This window comes from Cebus imitator, unplaced genomic scaffold (genome assembly GCF_001604975.1).
Source record: "Cebus imitator isolate Cc_AM_T3 unplaced genomic scaffold, Cebus_imitator-1.0 Scaffold167, whole genome shotgun sequence".
NCBI lineage: Eukaryota > Metazoa > Chordata > Mammalia > Primates > Cebidae > Cebus > Cebus imitator.
In genome coordinates, this window is record NW_016107482.1 from 2,830,676 (window position 1) to 2,847,606 (window position 16,931).

Below are 16,931 nucleotides of genomic sequence, written 5' to 3' on the forward strand. Positions count from 1 at the left end.
AATCAAGACAATAGCTGAAACAGAGGACACAGGAGACACAAAGACAGGCCTTGCAAACATGCCAACCAGCAGGTCTGAGGGACAAACTCATGAGAACTTGAGAATAAAACAAAGCATTCACTACTGTGGTTTTTTCCACGCAGCTGACAATGAAAGCAGGTATGTACAAGCACTGGTCCTTTCCTTCCAAGGGGATACTCTGAGGCCAGTAAGGGAGGGCCCCATCATTGGGCACTAGTTAGTGACAGTCAGTGGTGAAAAATAATGGAATTGGGTATCCGCTTGTCAAACCTAACCTTCTATCTATCCCTATTGGGTAAAAAAAACTTACAATCTGGATTTGGGGATGAATCTTGCAGTGTGAAGACAAAGAACAGATCTGAATGCATCCAATAATTACCTTGTTTGAAACTATTATCTAAGTATCAGGAATAAGGTTTTTCCAGTTAGCACAAAATTTTATTGTTTATTTATTTCATTGGTCCATATAAATGGTATGTGTTTGTGAAGTATAACATAACATTTTGATGTAAGTATACAGTGTGAGATGATTGAAAGCTAGTTAATATATTCTTCACCTCACCTGCTCATCATATTTTTACGGTAAAAATATTTAAATCTTACTCTCTTAGCAATTCTCAAGTATACAATACATTATGGTTAAAAATAGTCACCCTTCACATGTACCCCAAAACCTAAAATGCAATTTAAAAAACCTAAGATATGCCAGTTTTCTGCACAATATAACTTGAAATGACACTTTATGCAAACAATAGATTCTGAAACATTAAAGCAAATCTAAGAAAAAAAAATAGCCACCTTGTTGTACAATAAATCTCTAGTACTTATTCCTGCTTTCTAAGTGAAACTTTGGGCTTTTTGACCAACATCTCCCTTTCCTTCCTACACCTACAGCCCCTGACAACAACCATTCTACCTTCTGCTTCTACAAATTTGAATTTTTTAGGTTCTACATGTAAGTGAGTTTGTGTAGAATTTGTCTTTCTGTGGCTGGCTTGCTTCACTTGACATAACGTCCTCCAGGTTAATCTATGCTGTCACAAATGACAGAATTTCCTTCTTTTTCAAGGTTGACTAGTATTCTTTTGTGTTTATATACCAAGCACCTTTTATCCATTAATCTGCTCATGAACACTTAGGATAGTTTCATGACTTGGCTATTGTAGATAATGCTACAATGAACTTGAGAGAGCAGAATTTAAAAATAACACCCATGTAACAAAGTACGGGGTGAAGTATTCTTTAGGGCTGAGCTGTGATGTAGTGATAAAAACACTGCATTTAGGAATGGGAGGAGTCTCAGGAACAGACATGAACAGTGGATGCTGATCATGGAATCCACAAGGCCATTAGTGAAGGCATGAAGCCTGGCCACAAAATGTTGAAGAAAAGCTTTAGTGAGCAACACAAGAAACTTTTATAAGTGGCTAACCTACAGGAACTTGTTGCCATAGTGACTTCTAGACATGGGGGAGGAGCCATCTGCAAGACTGGAATAAGATGGCCTGAACATTGAGGCAGAATCTGTGGGTCTAGACACATGAGGCCTTTTCTCACCATGGATTATAAGGAAAGACTATCTCTGCTAGGATGGATTATCTGCTGGAGTTTAAGGGTAGCTAAGCCTTTGTGCTGAGTTCAATGAAACAGCAGATAAAAATTTTAAAAGTATGAGTGTTGGAGTCAGGGAAAAGTGGATTAAAATCTCTGTGTGACCACCTATAGCTACTTAATCTTAGGCAAATTACCACACCATCCAAGACAGTATATCCTGACCCTAGAATGGGGAAAAGAACAACTGGTCTCATAGGACTGTGGTAATAAACAGAATAAAATCTCACCAAGTACCAACTTTGGCACAGAGTGTAGGTTTGAAACCCTGCCGAGAAAGAAACACATTAGTTGACGTTATCTCTGATCTCCGATGTTCCAGCATTCCAATCTGCTTGGTTTCATTTCTTTGGATTGTGTCAAAGGGTTCCCGATTGTTGTAGAATGAGAGACATTAATCTTTTAATATCCTGGTGGTTTCAGCCTATCTATCTCCAATCAGGAAGCATCTGCCCTGGTTGACCCCATTACTGTAAACTGACAGAGCTCATTCACCCAAAGGTAAAACTCAGGGATGTGGCAGCACAGTCCCAGGTGACCGTAATGGGGGCGAGCAGTGTCTGCAGACTTGGGGTGGGGCTGGGGTTTCTTCTTACTCACAGCCCCTCCGAAAGCCTCTGTTTCTGTTCACTAAGCCGGCTTGTGGCTTTCTTTTTCTCTTGTGAATTAGTAAGTCCTTCTTACTCCCTATTATTGATTAATAATAATACACAGTTCACAGAGTAACAGCTGATAATGGGAAATGAAGCAACCTGTTAGTTTGAGGTGAGGAGAGAGACCACAAAGTAGTACTCTGTGATACAGGAATACTGGAAAACAGAAATAGGGAGAAAGAGCCGAAAACCGTAAGCCTGTGCCCCTGAGATTATGCAGCCATCTGCATGGGTAAAGTTAATGAACTTGGGTCATCAATTTTAATTGGGGATTTTGGGGAAATTTTTTTTATTATAACATAAACATGGATAAACTATGGAGCTGAGTGAAAATTTGCCTGAATGTTGAAGATAAAATTCAAGAAATTACATGCTTCAGTGGCCATTTGAAGCTGAGCTCTCAGAATCCCCTGGGTTCTCATGCACTCTTTTTTCCGATTAGCAGCACTTCAGTGGAAAACTTTGAAAAGCATTAATTTAGGCCATAAAACATAAAACAATTCATTTAGTAAGAGTTAATTGAAACAGGAAGAGTGAGGGAAGAGAGGTAGAAAGGAGAGATGGAGAGGAAGAAGAGAGAAAGAGTAGAAGGGCATAGGGAAGAGAAAGGATAGGAACGAGAAGGAAAGAAAGAGGATTAGAAAGAAGGCAGATCAGAAGGCTGGGGAAGAATACTGAAGATAAGGAAGCAGGGAGAAAAGACTTAAAAATAAGAGATGCTTCATATGTGGAGCAAGAGTAGAGGAATGATGGAAGGATGGGTCACAGTGCTATGACTTTGCTTTGAGATGATATGGTGACCTTTTGTTGTGGTTTTCTCTGGAGTTATGTAGATGGCAATTTTAATTTTCTTCTGATCAACTGCTTTGTCATGAACAAAAAGATTTCATAAGCGGACAGAGAAATGGATGGGCTCTAGGCATTTTATAAGTATCTGAGGAACGGAAGGGAAGGGGAGGGGAGGGGAGGGAAAAAGAGAAGGGAGGGGAAGGGAAGGGAAGGGAAGGGAAGGGAAGGGAAGGGAAGGGAAGGGAAGGGAAGGGAAGGGAAGGGAGTGCAGATAGCATGTCTTAATAACTCATCAATTATGATGCAGGACCTGGTTTTTAACCCCAAATCAAAAAGAAAATAGGAACACTTATGCCATTTATTCACCAGAAACATATTTCAGTAGTACACAGGAGGGCAACATGGCTCTCTAAACTTTCCAATTGTAGGTCCATCTCCCTGAATCTCCTGCAAATGGCAGTCTTCGGGAGCTGAGAATATTGTCACACACACTTCTTCCCAGGATCATGGGTTTTCTTAAGGTCTGTTTAAGGATCCCTCTGCCATAATGCTGACATGTTCTCCATGGGCCTGTTTAGTTTTGAGGAGAGGCTGTGCTCCTTACTTCTCTGGATGAAGCTTGGTTTCCCCCCTTTTATGAGCTCCTTTTGTGAGTTTCTCAGCAAGCAGGTTCACTGGCCAAGGCCTGGAAGCAGTGATCATGCTATGACGCAGCCCAGGAACCAAGTGAGGGATCCAGAATGGTGATGTTTCTCTGTCAGGTGGAGGTAGGCTCTACTTATAGTCTATTTAACATGGGAGAAACAAGGAGAACAAATTTCTATTTGTCTTAGCAGTGACTCATCTATCCGATTATCCAGATAAAGGGGAAGTGGGCCATTCTTTCTTGGCCTGAAAATTAAAATGTAGCTGTCCTTGCCCTACTTTGTATTATAAATTATTATGAGAAAATCCACATTGAGTTTCATTAATAATGAAAATAACAGGCATAATGATTGGATGTCCACACTATACGTATTGTATGAAGAGTAACTTGTACTTACAGACTTTGCAAGGTCCATGTTAGTATCCATAGAACATGTTCACTGAATGAGAATTAAGTCAGTCCGGAACTGTGTGACATATGCCTTTCTCATTGTCCTCTTTTATCTCTCCATTGGCCATCTGCTGCACCTTTGGCCTTGTAATATGAGGGAGGGATTAAGCCTGGGCAAAAATAGTAAAGTGGTAACACTTGTTCTGGGTACCTAGACCATCTCTGTTCTTTCTCTTTCCCCAGTGCTAAACATTATTCTCTGTTTTCCAGATACCCAGTACTATCTCTTCTAAAAACTTTTTTTCTGGAAAGGATCTGTTTCTCTGTCAAGTACAGTATAGATTTCAGTATAGATTTGCTTTCCTATACTGTCTCTCTCAGTGGGGCTCCATGTCTTAAAGCTTATCTACAGCTAGTGCTCGACTTACAACCACGATTGGTTCCGACAGAACGGTCGTAACATGATTTGGTCATAAGTTGAGTAGGCTATATGCACACGGAGATGGTAGTGCTGCCGGAAGCTGGTCTGCACTGTCGTACGCCCAGCTGGGCAATGTTTGCGCTGCCAGACGCAGAGCAGTCGTGGCTAGCGATTGTTGTCGTAAAGTCGAATGGTCGTAAGTTGCATAGGTCATAAGTTGATCAATACCTGTATAGGAATTGGAAGGCTCCCTTCCCCTGCACACCTCCACCTATATTTACAGATTCAGGAGATTAATGGAGTTGGCAGAAGGGTTGCTTGGGGACAGAGTTGGGTGGGGTATTGCAAGCAAGGGGCCTTCCCAGGTTCCCTGTGGGCAGCAGACCCATTTCTAGCCTGCATCAGTAACAGGCCTTGCCTAGAAGTTTCACTCTTGGTGACTATGCTCATGTTGTTTAGCAAGGCAGCATTGGAGTCTAAAAGACTTCTTACTCCTTTCATCTTACATCCTGAAGAGAACCATCATCTCAGGGAAAAGTCAATGGCAATATACAACCTACATGGCCATAAGACAGAAGAAAAGGAGCGGGAAAGAGAGGAAGAAAGTGTGAGAAGAAGGGAGGAAGGGGAAAACAGAGATACAACTGAACCCACATATGCAGTAAACAGTGGCCTAGACTAACACCTACATAACATCTGTCTGTTAGGCACATTTCTTTAGACTGCTATTTGCTTTGAATTGCCTTTAGAAGGATATTTCTGCTTCCAAAGGTGGATAGTTAAAAATAATATATATCACGAGCAATGTTTTGGCATTTCCCTTCACTTTCTTTCTTTCTTCAACATTACTGTTGTCATCCTTTAAAACTCAATCAATTCAGTTGATCCAGTGAACAGATGGCATTAATCAATTCCCAAGAATATGCACAAAAGCAATTAGAAATGTAGCGACATGGAATTTACTCCCGCAAATCAATCACCAATGATAGCACATCAGCGTAGCACACCCAACTTCCCCTTGTTTCTCTTTCCACTGAGCAGCCCCTGATAGCAGTAATGATCCCTGGTTTACCCCTCTGTCAGAGAGGGAATGAGAACTGGAATATTGAGGTTTAATTACACAGTCCTTAATGACTAATTCTTACTCTGCTGACAAAAACCAGCATAATTTACAGACTGGAAGATGCATCAGAATGATGGATACAGATAGCATGTGCTATACAATGTCATGCAAATATGAAATACACTGCACTGAGAATATGGTCGTTTGGAATTCCCAGAGAAGAACTTCATTTCAGAAAACTGAGTACCTTTTCTAGCATCTATCCCTCTCATTTGTTAAAAACAATGGAAACAGCTATAGAATACATTTTACCCACAAATCTGCACCTTCTGTGAGTTTACTAGCAGATACATACCTAGGTCTTAAATTTACTTGGCCATTATTTTTTTTCCCAATACTGTGTAACTTTTGCAGATTATGATATATCTATCCTTCTTTATTTAAGACCTTACTAATTATCACTTGAGATATCGTAATCATTTCAACTGGTTTTCTTACCATCAGTCTTGCTCTATTCCATCTATTCTTCACAAAGTAATTTTTTAAAGCAAGAATATGACTATAATAGTAACATGTATAAAAACTTTCAATGAATCTCTGTATCTCTAAAAATAAAATAAGTGTCTTATGCTTGCCTACAACTCTAATTTTTTCTTCTATTCCTATACCAACTAATAACTGTTCCTTTCCCATTTCTCCAGCTAGCAAACTCTGACTTTGTTGAAATCTTAGCTGAAATTTTATTTTCCTTAAAGAGCGTAATGTTGCCCCAGCCACTACGAGATGCTCATTTCGTGCCTTCAAGTGCATGCTGTGCTTACCTTTATCATAGCATTTGTCTCTCTGACATGACTAAAGCTTTATTTTTCTACCTTCCAAGTGTTCAAAGTTTCTTGAGGTTATGAACTATATTTTCTTATTCACTATTATTTCTCCAGATTCATAAACAAACTTGCATTTAGGGAAGAGAAACTGTAGTTCTAAAATAAATTTCCCAAATGCATAACACACACAAAAACTAACAACATTTAAATCTACTCTTGACTACAGCTTAAAAAGATGACATGTGGTTCATGGAATCATATTATCCTAGTAATGTTGTAGGTCTGCAATTAAAAAAAGAGAGATCTTTCCAATAATTTATTAATAAAGGGCCATTGAATATAATCCAAATGTTTTCCTTTTATACTGAACCTTGGGCTGTAACAATAATTTTTATAGCAATGTGACTGCGTATTTCTTTTTAGATTCTATAAGTGACACTCATTAAAATTGCATAAAGCAAGTTAATAAAATTGGCTCCAACTTGATACTGAGATCAATGGATGAAGAGGCTTCCTCTGTTAGGAACAAATGGTCATGTGATACATAAATAAGACCATCATATCAATGAAGTCATGGAAATATAAAAGCTTGTATAGGTGCAGGGTCTCATTTTTCAGCTCCCACAACCAATCAGGTGATCTGAACCTCTGTCCTGTCATTTAACAGCTAACAGCTTCTTGGCATTTCCAAAATAGTAATGAGTTACACTTGTTTCAAAAATAAGCATAAAACACATTTTAAAGGTAATGCTCTAGCTATAGGGCCAAAAGAGAATTTTAGTTTAGAAATAAACATTCTTAGCAGGAAACCGTTCAGTTAGTCTCTCACCCTTTCATTTGTCCAATGTTTTAGGCATTGAATATAGACTTTCAAATAAAATATGACCATCAGAGAATTTTGCATCCTAGCTGAGGAGACAAGGATTGTAGGTGATATGGAAATATATATAGGGGCACTTGATATGTCTGAGAAAAATATTTCTCTCTTTCTGTGCGTGTGTGTGTGTGTGTGTGTGTGTGTGTGTGTGGTAGGGAGAAAGTGAGAGAAGACAACAAATGAAAAAGGATATTCTAGACCTAGCAGGCAGTCTATGAAAATAAATGCAAGATTTGAGAAAACATAGCTTGTTTGTGGAATGTGGTGGAGTTTCATAAACTTGTGCTGGAAGTGTCGTGAAGATGAGATTTAGTCAGGATTGGCAGATCAGAGCCAGTCCTGTGCTAGGACAAGGAATTCATAACTGCTATTTAATTAATACTTGTTGGTCTGACATCTATAGAGTTATAAGTCATAATGCTGACATGTGCCTTTTATGGTACCGTGTGTATGTGTAGGAAAGGGATTCACAAGTTGCCATCAAGGCTGTGTCCCTTCCCTAAAAAGTTTTTAAATCAAAGCTCATAAAAAAATAAAGCATCAGGTGCTCATCCAGATGAGGCCTCTTATCTTTGGTTACTGTGATGTTTAGCATTTTCATCAACTCCAGATCTCCATTTCTTTTTTCTTTTAGATGTGACTCAGGAGATATCTGTGGTGAAAACTGCTACTCTCATGCTCTTTGCCATGTGTAGTGCTACAGAAATTAACCGTAGAGAACCCATGTCAAGTTTCCACAGAGATGTATACAAAATGAATGCTTTGAAATAAGTTTCGTACTTTGCAAAGAATTTGGTGTTTGAAAATAGATAAATATAGGTCCAGATACTGACTTTTTATTGCTTAGGTTTGTGATTTTGAGGAAGTCATTAACTTCTACTAACCTTAAATATATTCATTTGTAAACTGGATCTATAAGTCTACCTAGCTATGCTGCCTTGCTAATTTATGTGGACACAATCTGAGATAAGAGATAAGTGTATAGAAGTTGGTAGGAATAAAAACCGTACTATGTTGTTATTCTAATTATAATTGCCTTACAATGTTAGAATATAATCATCCCAGAAATATCCAAATGAAATGTCCAGTAGGCAACATCAACATTTAAAGACAAAATACATTAAAAGCAAATAGGATGTTAATAATAATTATCTGGTCCATTTTCTTCATTTGATACACCAAGATCATTGGGTTAACTAAGTAACCTTTACAAGGTCACCATCCAGAAAGTGGTAGAGTTTTGATGAATGAAGAAAGCTTCCCTTATGAATTAAAAATGCCATTATTGGCTCCAAATGTGTACACAGCAACCTCTCAGTAAAGTCCTGTTGAGTGAATTGCTATTGTCCTCTGGCCTTTTAGGTAACCAGATCTTTTTTCTAACTGCCCTTATAAGGAGGATAATTATCACTGTATACACAGGCCATATTTTAGTGAAGTTCCGGCTTGTCAACTCAAAGACTCTGAATCACCAACTGAAGATTTTAGAAACATTTCAAATGGTATCACGTTACTTTGTTTGGTAACAAATGGGCATTAAGAAATGAAGCAATTCAGTAAAGGGAAACTGGGATCTAGTAAAGAAAGCAAATGAAATTTCGCAGACGAATAGAGGGGGGGAAAAAGAAAACTGAAATTTAGAGGACAGTTGTTTATTAGAACGGAAATATAGCAAGGAGAGAGTAAGGTTTTCATATGAAAACTAATTTTCTCATAATTTTGAACACTTATGTGGAAATTGCTAGTCTAGTGTTTGGTATACATTTCTCAGTTGTGGAAATATCCATTTAGTTTTGAGATGGGGGACTACATGAAGAGAAAGAAAAAAGAGCTCATATGTACTGTCAAAGATAAGCCAATTAAACAAAAGGAAAATCTTTAGGACTCTTCCAAATGAGCATTACAGTGCTTCCTTTAATTCTGCCTATTGCAAATGGCACAAAAAGTTGCTGCTGAAGAAACAAGCCTGATTCTTTGTTTATTTATATTACCTATTGACTGAGTTTGTGCATAAGCTTTAGATAACTCAAAGCATAGTGCATCTCCTTACTTAAAGAGCCATATGAATCTGATTGACATCCTCATATATCTTAGATGAAGTTCTACATGTGATAAATGAGCTAGAATGAAGAGTTTTTGATCTCTCTCTCAAGGCTGTATTTGTGTGACCTTAATATGTAGCAACAAACTTAGATACTGTGTTTGGAAATCATTCAGAGTGGTTTATTGCCAAAAATTAAAGCTCTTTATAATCATACAACATATGATTATTGTTAAAAATAGTAAATATTGACCCTATTTGTGTTCCATGCACTCTTGCTATCTTCTGAATGCACATTCTATCATTGTAATCATCTTTTAACATGCTTAATATTTAAAGACTTTTCTCAGTAACATATTTAGCTGCTTTTCTGTTTTGGAGTCGATGCATACCTCAATTGCTGTTTTATACTCAAGCCTGTGAGCACTAGAAGGTTAAATAACACAACAGGTATTTGAACCCTTAGATGTGGCATAACTAGAGCTAGAACTCCTCAGCTCCTGTAACTCCCAGTTTCACTTTAACCAACTATCAAGTCATATCACTTCTTCTTGTGGCAAAGGAGTTAATATTATATGTAAAATGATTTTTCATTAAACATTGGCCTATTATACCTACATTTGAAGTTAACTAATTCCCTCAGGGTAAACCCAAAGGAAGAATTGTAGCTATTTAATATCCTGAAAATCTGAAATGAGGGAATTTCTGCGGTTTTTATTACTGGTAGGTAATTATGTACCCTGCACAGATTCATAATATCTGTACTGAAGCTAGCCCTTCTAACCTGACTTTATTTTAATTTTGTTTAATTAGAAACTTATAAAATCTATAATTGGGCAAGCATTCAACTTTCCTTTGAAGTTAAAAGCCCAAGTTTTGGTCAGGTTTTGAGAAATGTAAGTGCACACACACACACACACGCAAATACACACCACACGACAATAACAACCACCACCAACATATTATTATAAAAATAATATAAACAATTAGAAGTTATGTATCCCTGAATAAAGTCCACAAATGTAACTATATACCATGGAAAATATTGGGTTAATAATCCATTTTCAAGGCTACCGTCACAAATGTCATGATATAGTACCTCAAAACATTGGATGAATAATCTTGTAAAAAAATCTACAAATAAACTTTTAAAAAGTGACTATTTGAAAAGAAGTTGCTAATGTTCAATATATGTATACAAATATTAATTGATTATAGATAAAAAAAATAAATCCAAGCCCTATATTTAACGAATAAAGAGTGTGGTCAGTAGAAATCTAAAGGAACTGTGGAATTTTAATGCATTTTTCTTAGACCTTCTGCTTCATCTGTTCTGAAGACCCCAAAATATACCAAGTTCAGAGCTAATTTTTTTTCTGCTATTCTATTATTCACTCGATTAATACATTTTAGACAGCATAATGAACATTAAAGATCATGCCTTAAGAACACTGACCCCAAAATATTTAGCAAGCAGCAAGCATTCAATTGAAATGTTGATTGGAAATGGGGAAATTAAACTGTCACTGATAAAATACTAAAGCTCATTATCACAAAGTTCCATTCTAAATGTTCAGAATTAGCTTTATTACTGCATTGGTAATGTTAAGCCTGAGTCTTAAATCCATGCCATTTAGGTTTTATGAGCATTATTAAAACACATTAACCATAATTCAATTAATTTGCCAAAAAATGCTATTCTACAGTATTTGTTTTACTGCCTCTTAAGAAAAGATGTTGCATTAGGAAGTCCAAGCCATATGCCTATGGAATATATTCTCTCTATTTTACCCTTATTTCTCACCCCCACCTTTGTGGTTTTTCAAAATATTCACTCTCTTCAGATAGGTAAATGTGCTGAAGGGAAAACAGCTAGCTTGCTGCCACGCCTTTGTATCATTAGGCCAATACTGACCTCTAGTGTTCGAGAAGGTGGAGAAACTAGCCCAGTACTGTTCCTAACTTCCTCCTACTAACCACTTAGCTCTTTTTCTAAAGCACCATGGGAACAATTTCACAGAAGAAGAAAAAGAAGGAGGTGGAAGAGGAGATGAAGAAGTCAAAGAAAAAAAGTCAGATTCCAAGGGCTCCTACATATTCTCTGAAATAATTTATAAACCAGGGCCCTTTGGATCCTCCGTTAGAGAGGATAAGCCCTTTAGAATACAAACTTTAATGCAATCTGTATAAGGCATTGCCATTAACTATAGAAACTGGTCCTCCAAAACTTCCGACAACAGATAGAAATACTGGCTCAGTTTTTAACTGTTTTCAGTACACTACATTTGTCTAATTGTCTTCCCTTGAGACATAACTCTGGGGATACATGCATAGGGTTTTCTAGGACCTAAGTGGGTGGAGAGTGGGGTAGAAAGCCACCTATGTGGTAAGTAATCTTTCCACCTTTCTCTAACCATGATAGTGCAAATTACAAAAATAAAAAATAAAACTGTTCCAATATGGGTAATATTTCTGAGCTTCATGACAGGGATAAGGGATATGGGAGCAAGGCAGAAACTTGAGAGACCTTGATAAACCATCTTTGGAAACAACACAGATGGCTTAATTGCATTGTTTCTCATTTAGGAGGTCCCAGAGCTGGAAAAACTTTCCTTCCTCTGCCTAGAGAGGCAGCTGAGCAATTGAGCTTGAACCTCTCATAGCTCCAGAGATTTATTCAAGTTTGACGGACTGGGTTCTTTAAATATATAGTGCAGGTGGTGGATCCCCGGGAGTCCAGCCTTCCTGACTATTAAATTAAATGTCCTGCACTTGCCGAGGTTAGAGCTTGAACGACAAAGTGTACACTTAGTGCATACTCATTACTGTTCATAGGCATAAAGATTTTTGGGGTGGGGTGTGCATGAAAGCTCTTCCTGCTGTAATAGGGGCAGCCATTGATCTTGTGGTTGACTACATTGGTCCATGACTCTTAGGCCAGAACTCCCAATCCTGTTAAACCAGTGCCCACTGGTTGCAAGATACCCCAACTGGAGCCTTCTGCCTAGGGCAGAACGCAGAGCCACGTATCCTGGGGCGCTAGGTATACTGCAAATCCGAGGCACTGCATACAGAGATGAACCACTGTCACTGAACACGGTGGCTGGGAGCATCTCCATCCCTGGAAGCTCATCTCCCAGTGCATGCTGTATGAACCAGGGGCCCTTCTCCGGAAAAAAAGCCCTGGCTGAGATCAGGCAGGCATGGAACGCGGAGCTAGCCGGAGGTTAAGGGAAGAGAAACCTTTCCTTATCCTTTCAACTTTGCGATAACGGAAGAAGGGGGGAAATCCAGCAGGGCTGGCTCATTTGAGCTCTGATAACTTTTGGGATGGTTGGAGTGATGGAACCACACAGATCAGCATTTTTTTTTTCCCTGTTTCCTTTGCCCAAAGCAGACACAGTCGAGTACCCTTGCACAGTTGATCGCCTTTCTGAATGCGATCGTTTTCCACCTCACCTACCCGCCCCCAGCTCCTCGTACTCACAATTTGTCGCCGTTAATCCGAAATGCCACAGGCCGGAGAAGAGCAAAGTCAAAACGCTGGTCAGCCTTGGTACAGAATCCATTTCCCCCGAGTGAGCGGTCGCTCCCAATCGAATTCCAAATTCGCAGGCGCCAGCCGCGGCTTCTTCTCGCGCGCTCGGTCTCCTCCGAACCGCCTGGCCCCCTCCCACCCCCCCTTGGAGAGGCACTCGCTCTTTCACTCCATCCCGTGCCCAGGCGCTCCACCGAAACAGTGGCGGGGGATTCTCCGGAGCTGCGGCTGGGGCTACGGTCCCCGCGACAGCCGCTAGCTGGACTCGCCTTCCTCGCCCGCCTCTTCCTCCTCCTTCTCCCTCCTTAACGGCGCAAATCCAAACCCGATTAGAACGACAGGCGCGGGGGCTCGGTGGACAGCCAAATCCACCTCGCCGGGCTCGAGAGCTGAAATCAGCACCCGGGTGGCGGACAGCTCCTTATAGGCGAGCGTGGCCGCGCGGCACCGCCCCCAGCCAGGCCCGCCCCGCGCTCGCCTTTAAGAGCAGCCGGGGCGGGTCTTTGCCCCGCTCGGGCGCTTTTCCTCCCGGCCGCGGAGCCTGTGCGGTGCGCTTCGGATACCTGGGAGGGAAGGGGGAAGGAAATTCTCTCTCTCTACCCCACGGTTTTCTCTTCCCTTTTTCCCTTGTGGGAAACGAGTAGAGGTATTGAAATTTGTAGATTTTCAAAGACCGACGGTGAAGGCTGCTAATAGGAGTTGGAAGACAGACGCATTAGGAAGAGGGGATTTCCCACGGAAAGCTTTGTGATGAGCTGACGAGATGCGTTCCCCCACCCCACCTTCGGAGGGGAGGGGAAAACAGAGCTTGAATTACGCATTTAATTTCCCCTGCATCTGTTCCTTAATGGGGAGAGCTGTTGGGTCTCCATAGGATCGGGAATTCTGGTTTCGCAGTTTAACGTTGTGCGCGCTCCCCTGCTTGCAGACCCCGCAGCTACTCACACCGCTGGTCCTCTCCCCGGTCTTCGCGTCGGCGCCTATCTCCCGCTGTTAGCGCCTTGCTTCGGGCAAGTACTGCAAGGTGCCCCGGGGCTCTGGATTCCGAGCCCTGGTGGTTCACTGGCGTCTCGGGGAGACGGAGAGAGGAGAGACATGGGGTGCGGTAGCGGTGAGAGTCGGAGTGGAAGCCCGGGTTGGCTCACAGGAATTCAAAATCTGAGGGCTCTGCTGGTGGGATTTCAAGTGATTTTTGTTTCTCCCTTAGACTCCAGCTCATACAAATTTCGGCTCTGTTTTTAGCTTGTAGTATATATCTGGAAACGCTCCTGCTTTATCATAAATCAACTTATTTTGTTTTTATTGGAAGCTGTCAGAAAGCTGTCAAACCTTAACAAAATGAGCGACCATAATGATTTCTCCTATGTGTGAAGCTTACAATGAAGTTAAGGATCATGAACTGTACCCACTTCAGAGGAATTCGATGTCTCCCTCTCTCCCTCCCCACCCTCCTCTTACCCTCAACAGTAGCAATTATACAGCCTTATTTTACACTCTAGGCTCCTGACAATCCTGGCTGCACAACTACAGATGGGACCAGGTTTCAAGCAGGTTCTGCATGAATCCTGAGGCTAACCTTGTGTTTTTTGGTTAGAGGTAGACTCGCATCAACTGGATTAGTGACCCCATTATTTTATTAGCAAAGAAAGAATTCTGAGAGTCCTATCACTTATCCATAAATGACCCTCTTCTCTCTAAGATTCTAACTAAAGATAATTATGTAAGTCACTAGATTCCTGGGCAAACTGAAAGACTTCCCCAGCCGGAGATTTACTTGGGCTGCATTGTAGGGTTCAGGAGGAGACAACACCCAGAAGACGGTGAATGTCAACATACCGCGCCTGAGGTGACCTAAGGAACTGCCCCGTTGGCAGCTGAAAGGGGTCTGAAGAGAGGAGAGGGCTGGGGTTCAAAGTCGAGCTGCTTGGGGTTCCTTATTGCTTCTACCTAGGGTCCTGAGGAGCTGCCACCCAACCTCCAGTCTTTGAGAATCACGTGCTGAAAATCGTCTGGCTATTAATCATACTAGGAAGCCTAGAGGAATATACTGAGCCATTACAGCTTAGTATGTTGTAATTGTATGTAAGCATTTAGACATTTTTAAAAGTAAGTGGAATATTACAGATATAACTTAAGTTCCTTTGCCATTCTTCTCTGATCTCATTCATCTGCCATCATACCTAGAAGTAAACAGTTTATTGATCTGGTGTATATCATTCCTATACATAATGTTTTTGAACTTTCACCATACATATTTATCTCCCTGAACAATATGTAGGAGTGCTTTGTCTTTAGCCATTTTCTAAATGGTGTCATGTTCTTTCATTTTGCACCTTGCAATTTACTTAATATTATAATTTTGAAGTGTATGTACCTGGCTATGTAAAGTCTTGGTTATTTCATTATAGCTACTGTATTGTATTTCATTTTATAAATATGCCAAAATACATCAATCCTTTGATGTATGAATCTATAGATTGTTTCTAGGGTTGTTGATTTTTACCCTAAAAAAATGCAATCTGTACCTGTCTCTTGGTTTTTCTTGCTCATATACTGAAGAGTGGAATTTCTGGACCATAAGAAATGTTTGTCTCCAGCTTTACTGGGTATTTCCAGTTCTTCTTAAAATGATGGTACTAATTCATAAGTCTCCTCCCCTTGTGAGCAGTGTGTGAGATTTCCTCTAGCTCCACAACCCTAACAGCACTTCAAGACCTTTTTCTTTAGAATAGGATTATTATAGTCAGACAACACAAGTCTTTTGTCTCTGAGCTTAATGTTTCACTACATAATTTCACCTTTTACACTTCACCCCCCAAAAATGTTTAGTTTAATATAATATTTCAAAAGTTATAGAACAGCTGGCTTCGTCTTCTGGGAATTGCTTAAAATTAATTGTCTGTGCCAGTAAAATGTGCCTAGGATAGATATTAATAGGCAATTAGGATTTTTTTTTTGCCATGAAGCCCCCGAACTTCAAATGGTATTCAAGTTATTAGTAAATATTGGAACTCTGCATTTAGATGTCCATATGCAGACCCAGTGTACAGTATATAAATTTCACCTAATTTAAAGTCCTATTTAGAGTTGTAGCTTTTTTTTTCTCTCCCTGAAACACTCTCAGAGCAAGTTGAGCTTTAAATGGCAGACGTTTGTCTAATATTTGTTAACATTTTAGTAAGAATACTGCAGCTCTGAATGTAGTGAGGGGTAAACAGCTGTTCCTCTCAGTCAATAGTGTAAACAATGCCATCTTCTGGGGGCATTTTGCCAGCAAGTATTTATTAGCAGTAGAATATTAATTACTATAAAAACTGTTTTCAGCCAGATTGATATTTACCTATTGAAATTATTTTGTAAAGCTTTTAGTCTGATAAATCCTCTTTCCAAATGGCGAGGTTGAAGCTGAGTAAACTCCCTTTTCTCTCCATGTTGCTCCATAAAGAAAAATAACTCATCTTTGCAGAGCACTCGGCTTTGAAGAGGCTTACAAGTTCTGCATGGATGGAACAGGTTAAATACTAAGAGAAAATGGGGAAAATTTGATAATTTTGAAATGTCTATATTTTCAGGATGATAAATCTGATCATTTTCTCAAGACAAACTTATATTTGAAATCTTAAAAAAAGAAATGAAATGGATAGGATGGCGTTTCATTGTCTCTGATTTTCCCTTGAGTATTTCCACTTAGTTTTCCTTATGGGACAGAAGGGAAAGAGTCATTCATCAAATGGAATCTTAGCCTTGGAATATTCAACAAGTGGTTCACCACATTGATTTTGTAACTCTCCTGTGAGGCATATAATAGGCATGTTTGGTCATCTCCATTTTATTGATGGGATACTAAGAGGAGACAGATATTGACATGGTAAATGTCACACAGAATTAATGGCTTCAACCCATAGGAGCACAAAAAATGAAAATATCACGTCTCCCCCATTCATTTCTTTTCTTTTTAGAAAGCTTACTAGGAAAAGTCACTATGACATATATACGCCTGGGATGTATTGAAGAAAAATCCACATATAATAACAGTAGGCTACTACTTTATTTTGAA

General features: G+C 39.7%; 1 protein-coding gene across 1 annotated transcript in view; it reads right to left on the minus strand.

Annotated features, from left to right (window-relative positions):
* CNTNAP5 (contactin associated protein family member 5) overlaps positions 1-13,315 on the minus strand; it is an 865,582-nt gene extending 852,267 nt beyond the window's left edge. Inside the window, exon 1 of the mRNA XM_017544214.2 lies at positions 12,824-13,315. Within this exon, the coding sequence (XP_017399703.1) occupies positions 12,824-12,905 (82 nt within the window). The 5' untranslated portion in view covers positions 12,906-13,315. The remainder of the gene's footprint in view (positions 1-12,823) is intronic.
* Positions 13,316-16,931: the final 3,616 nt, after the last annotated feature.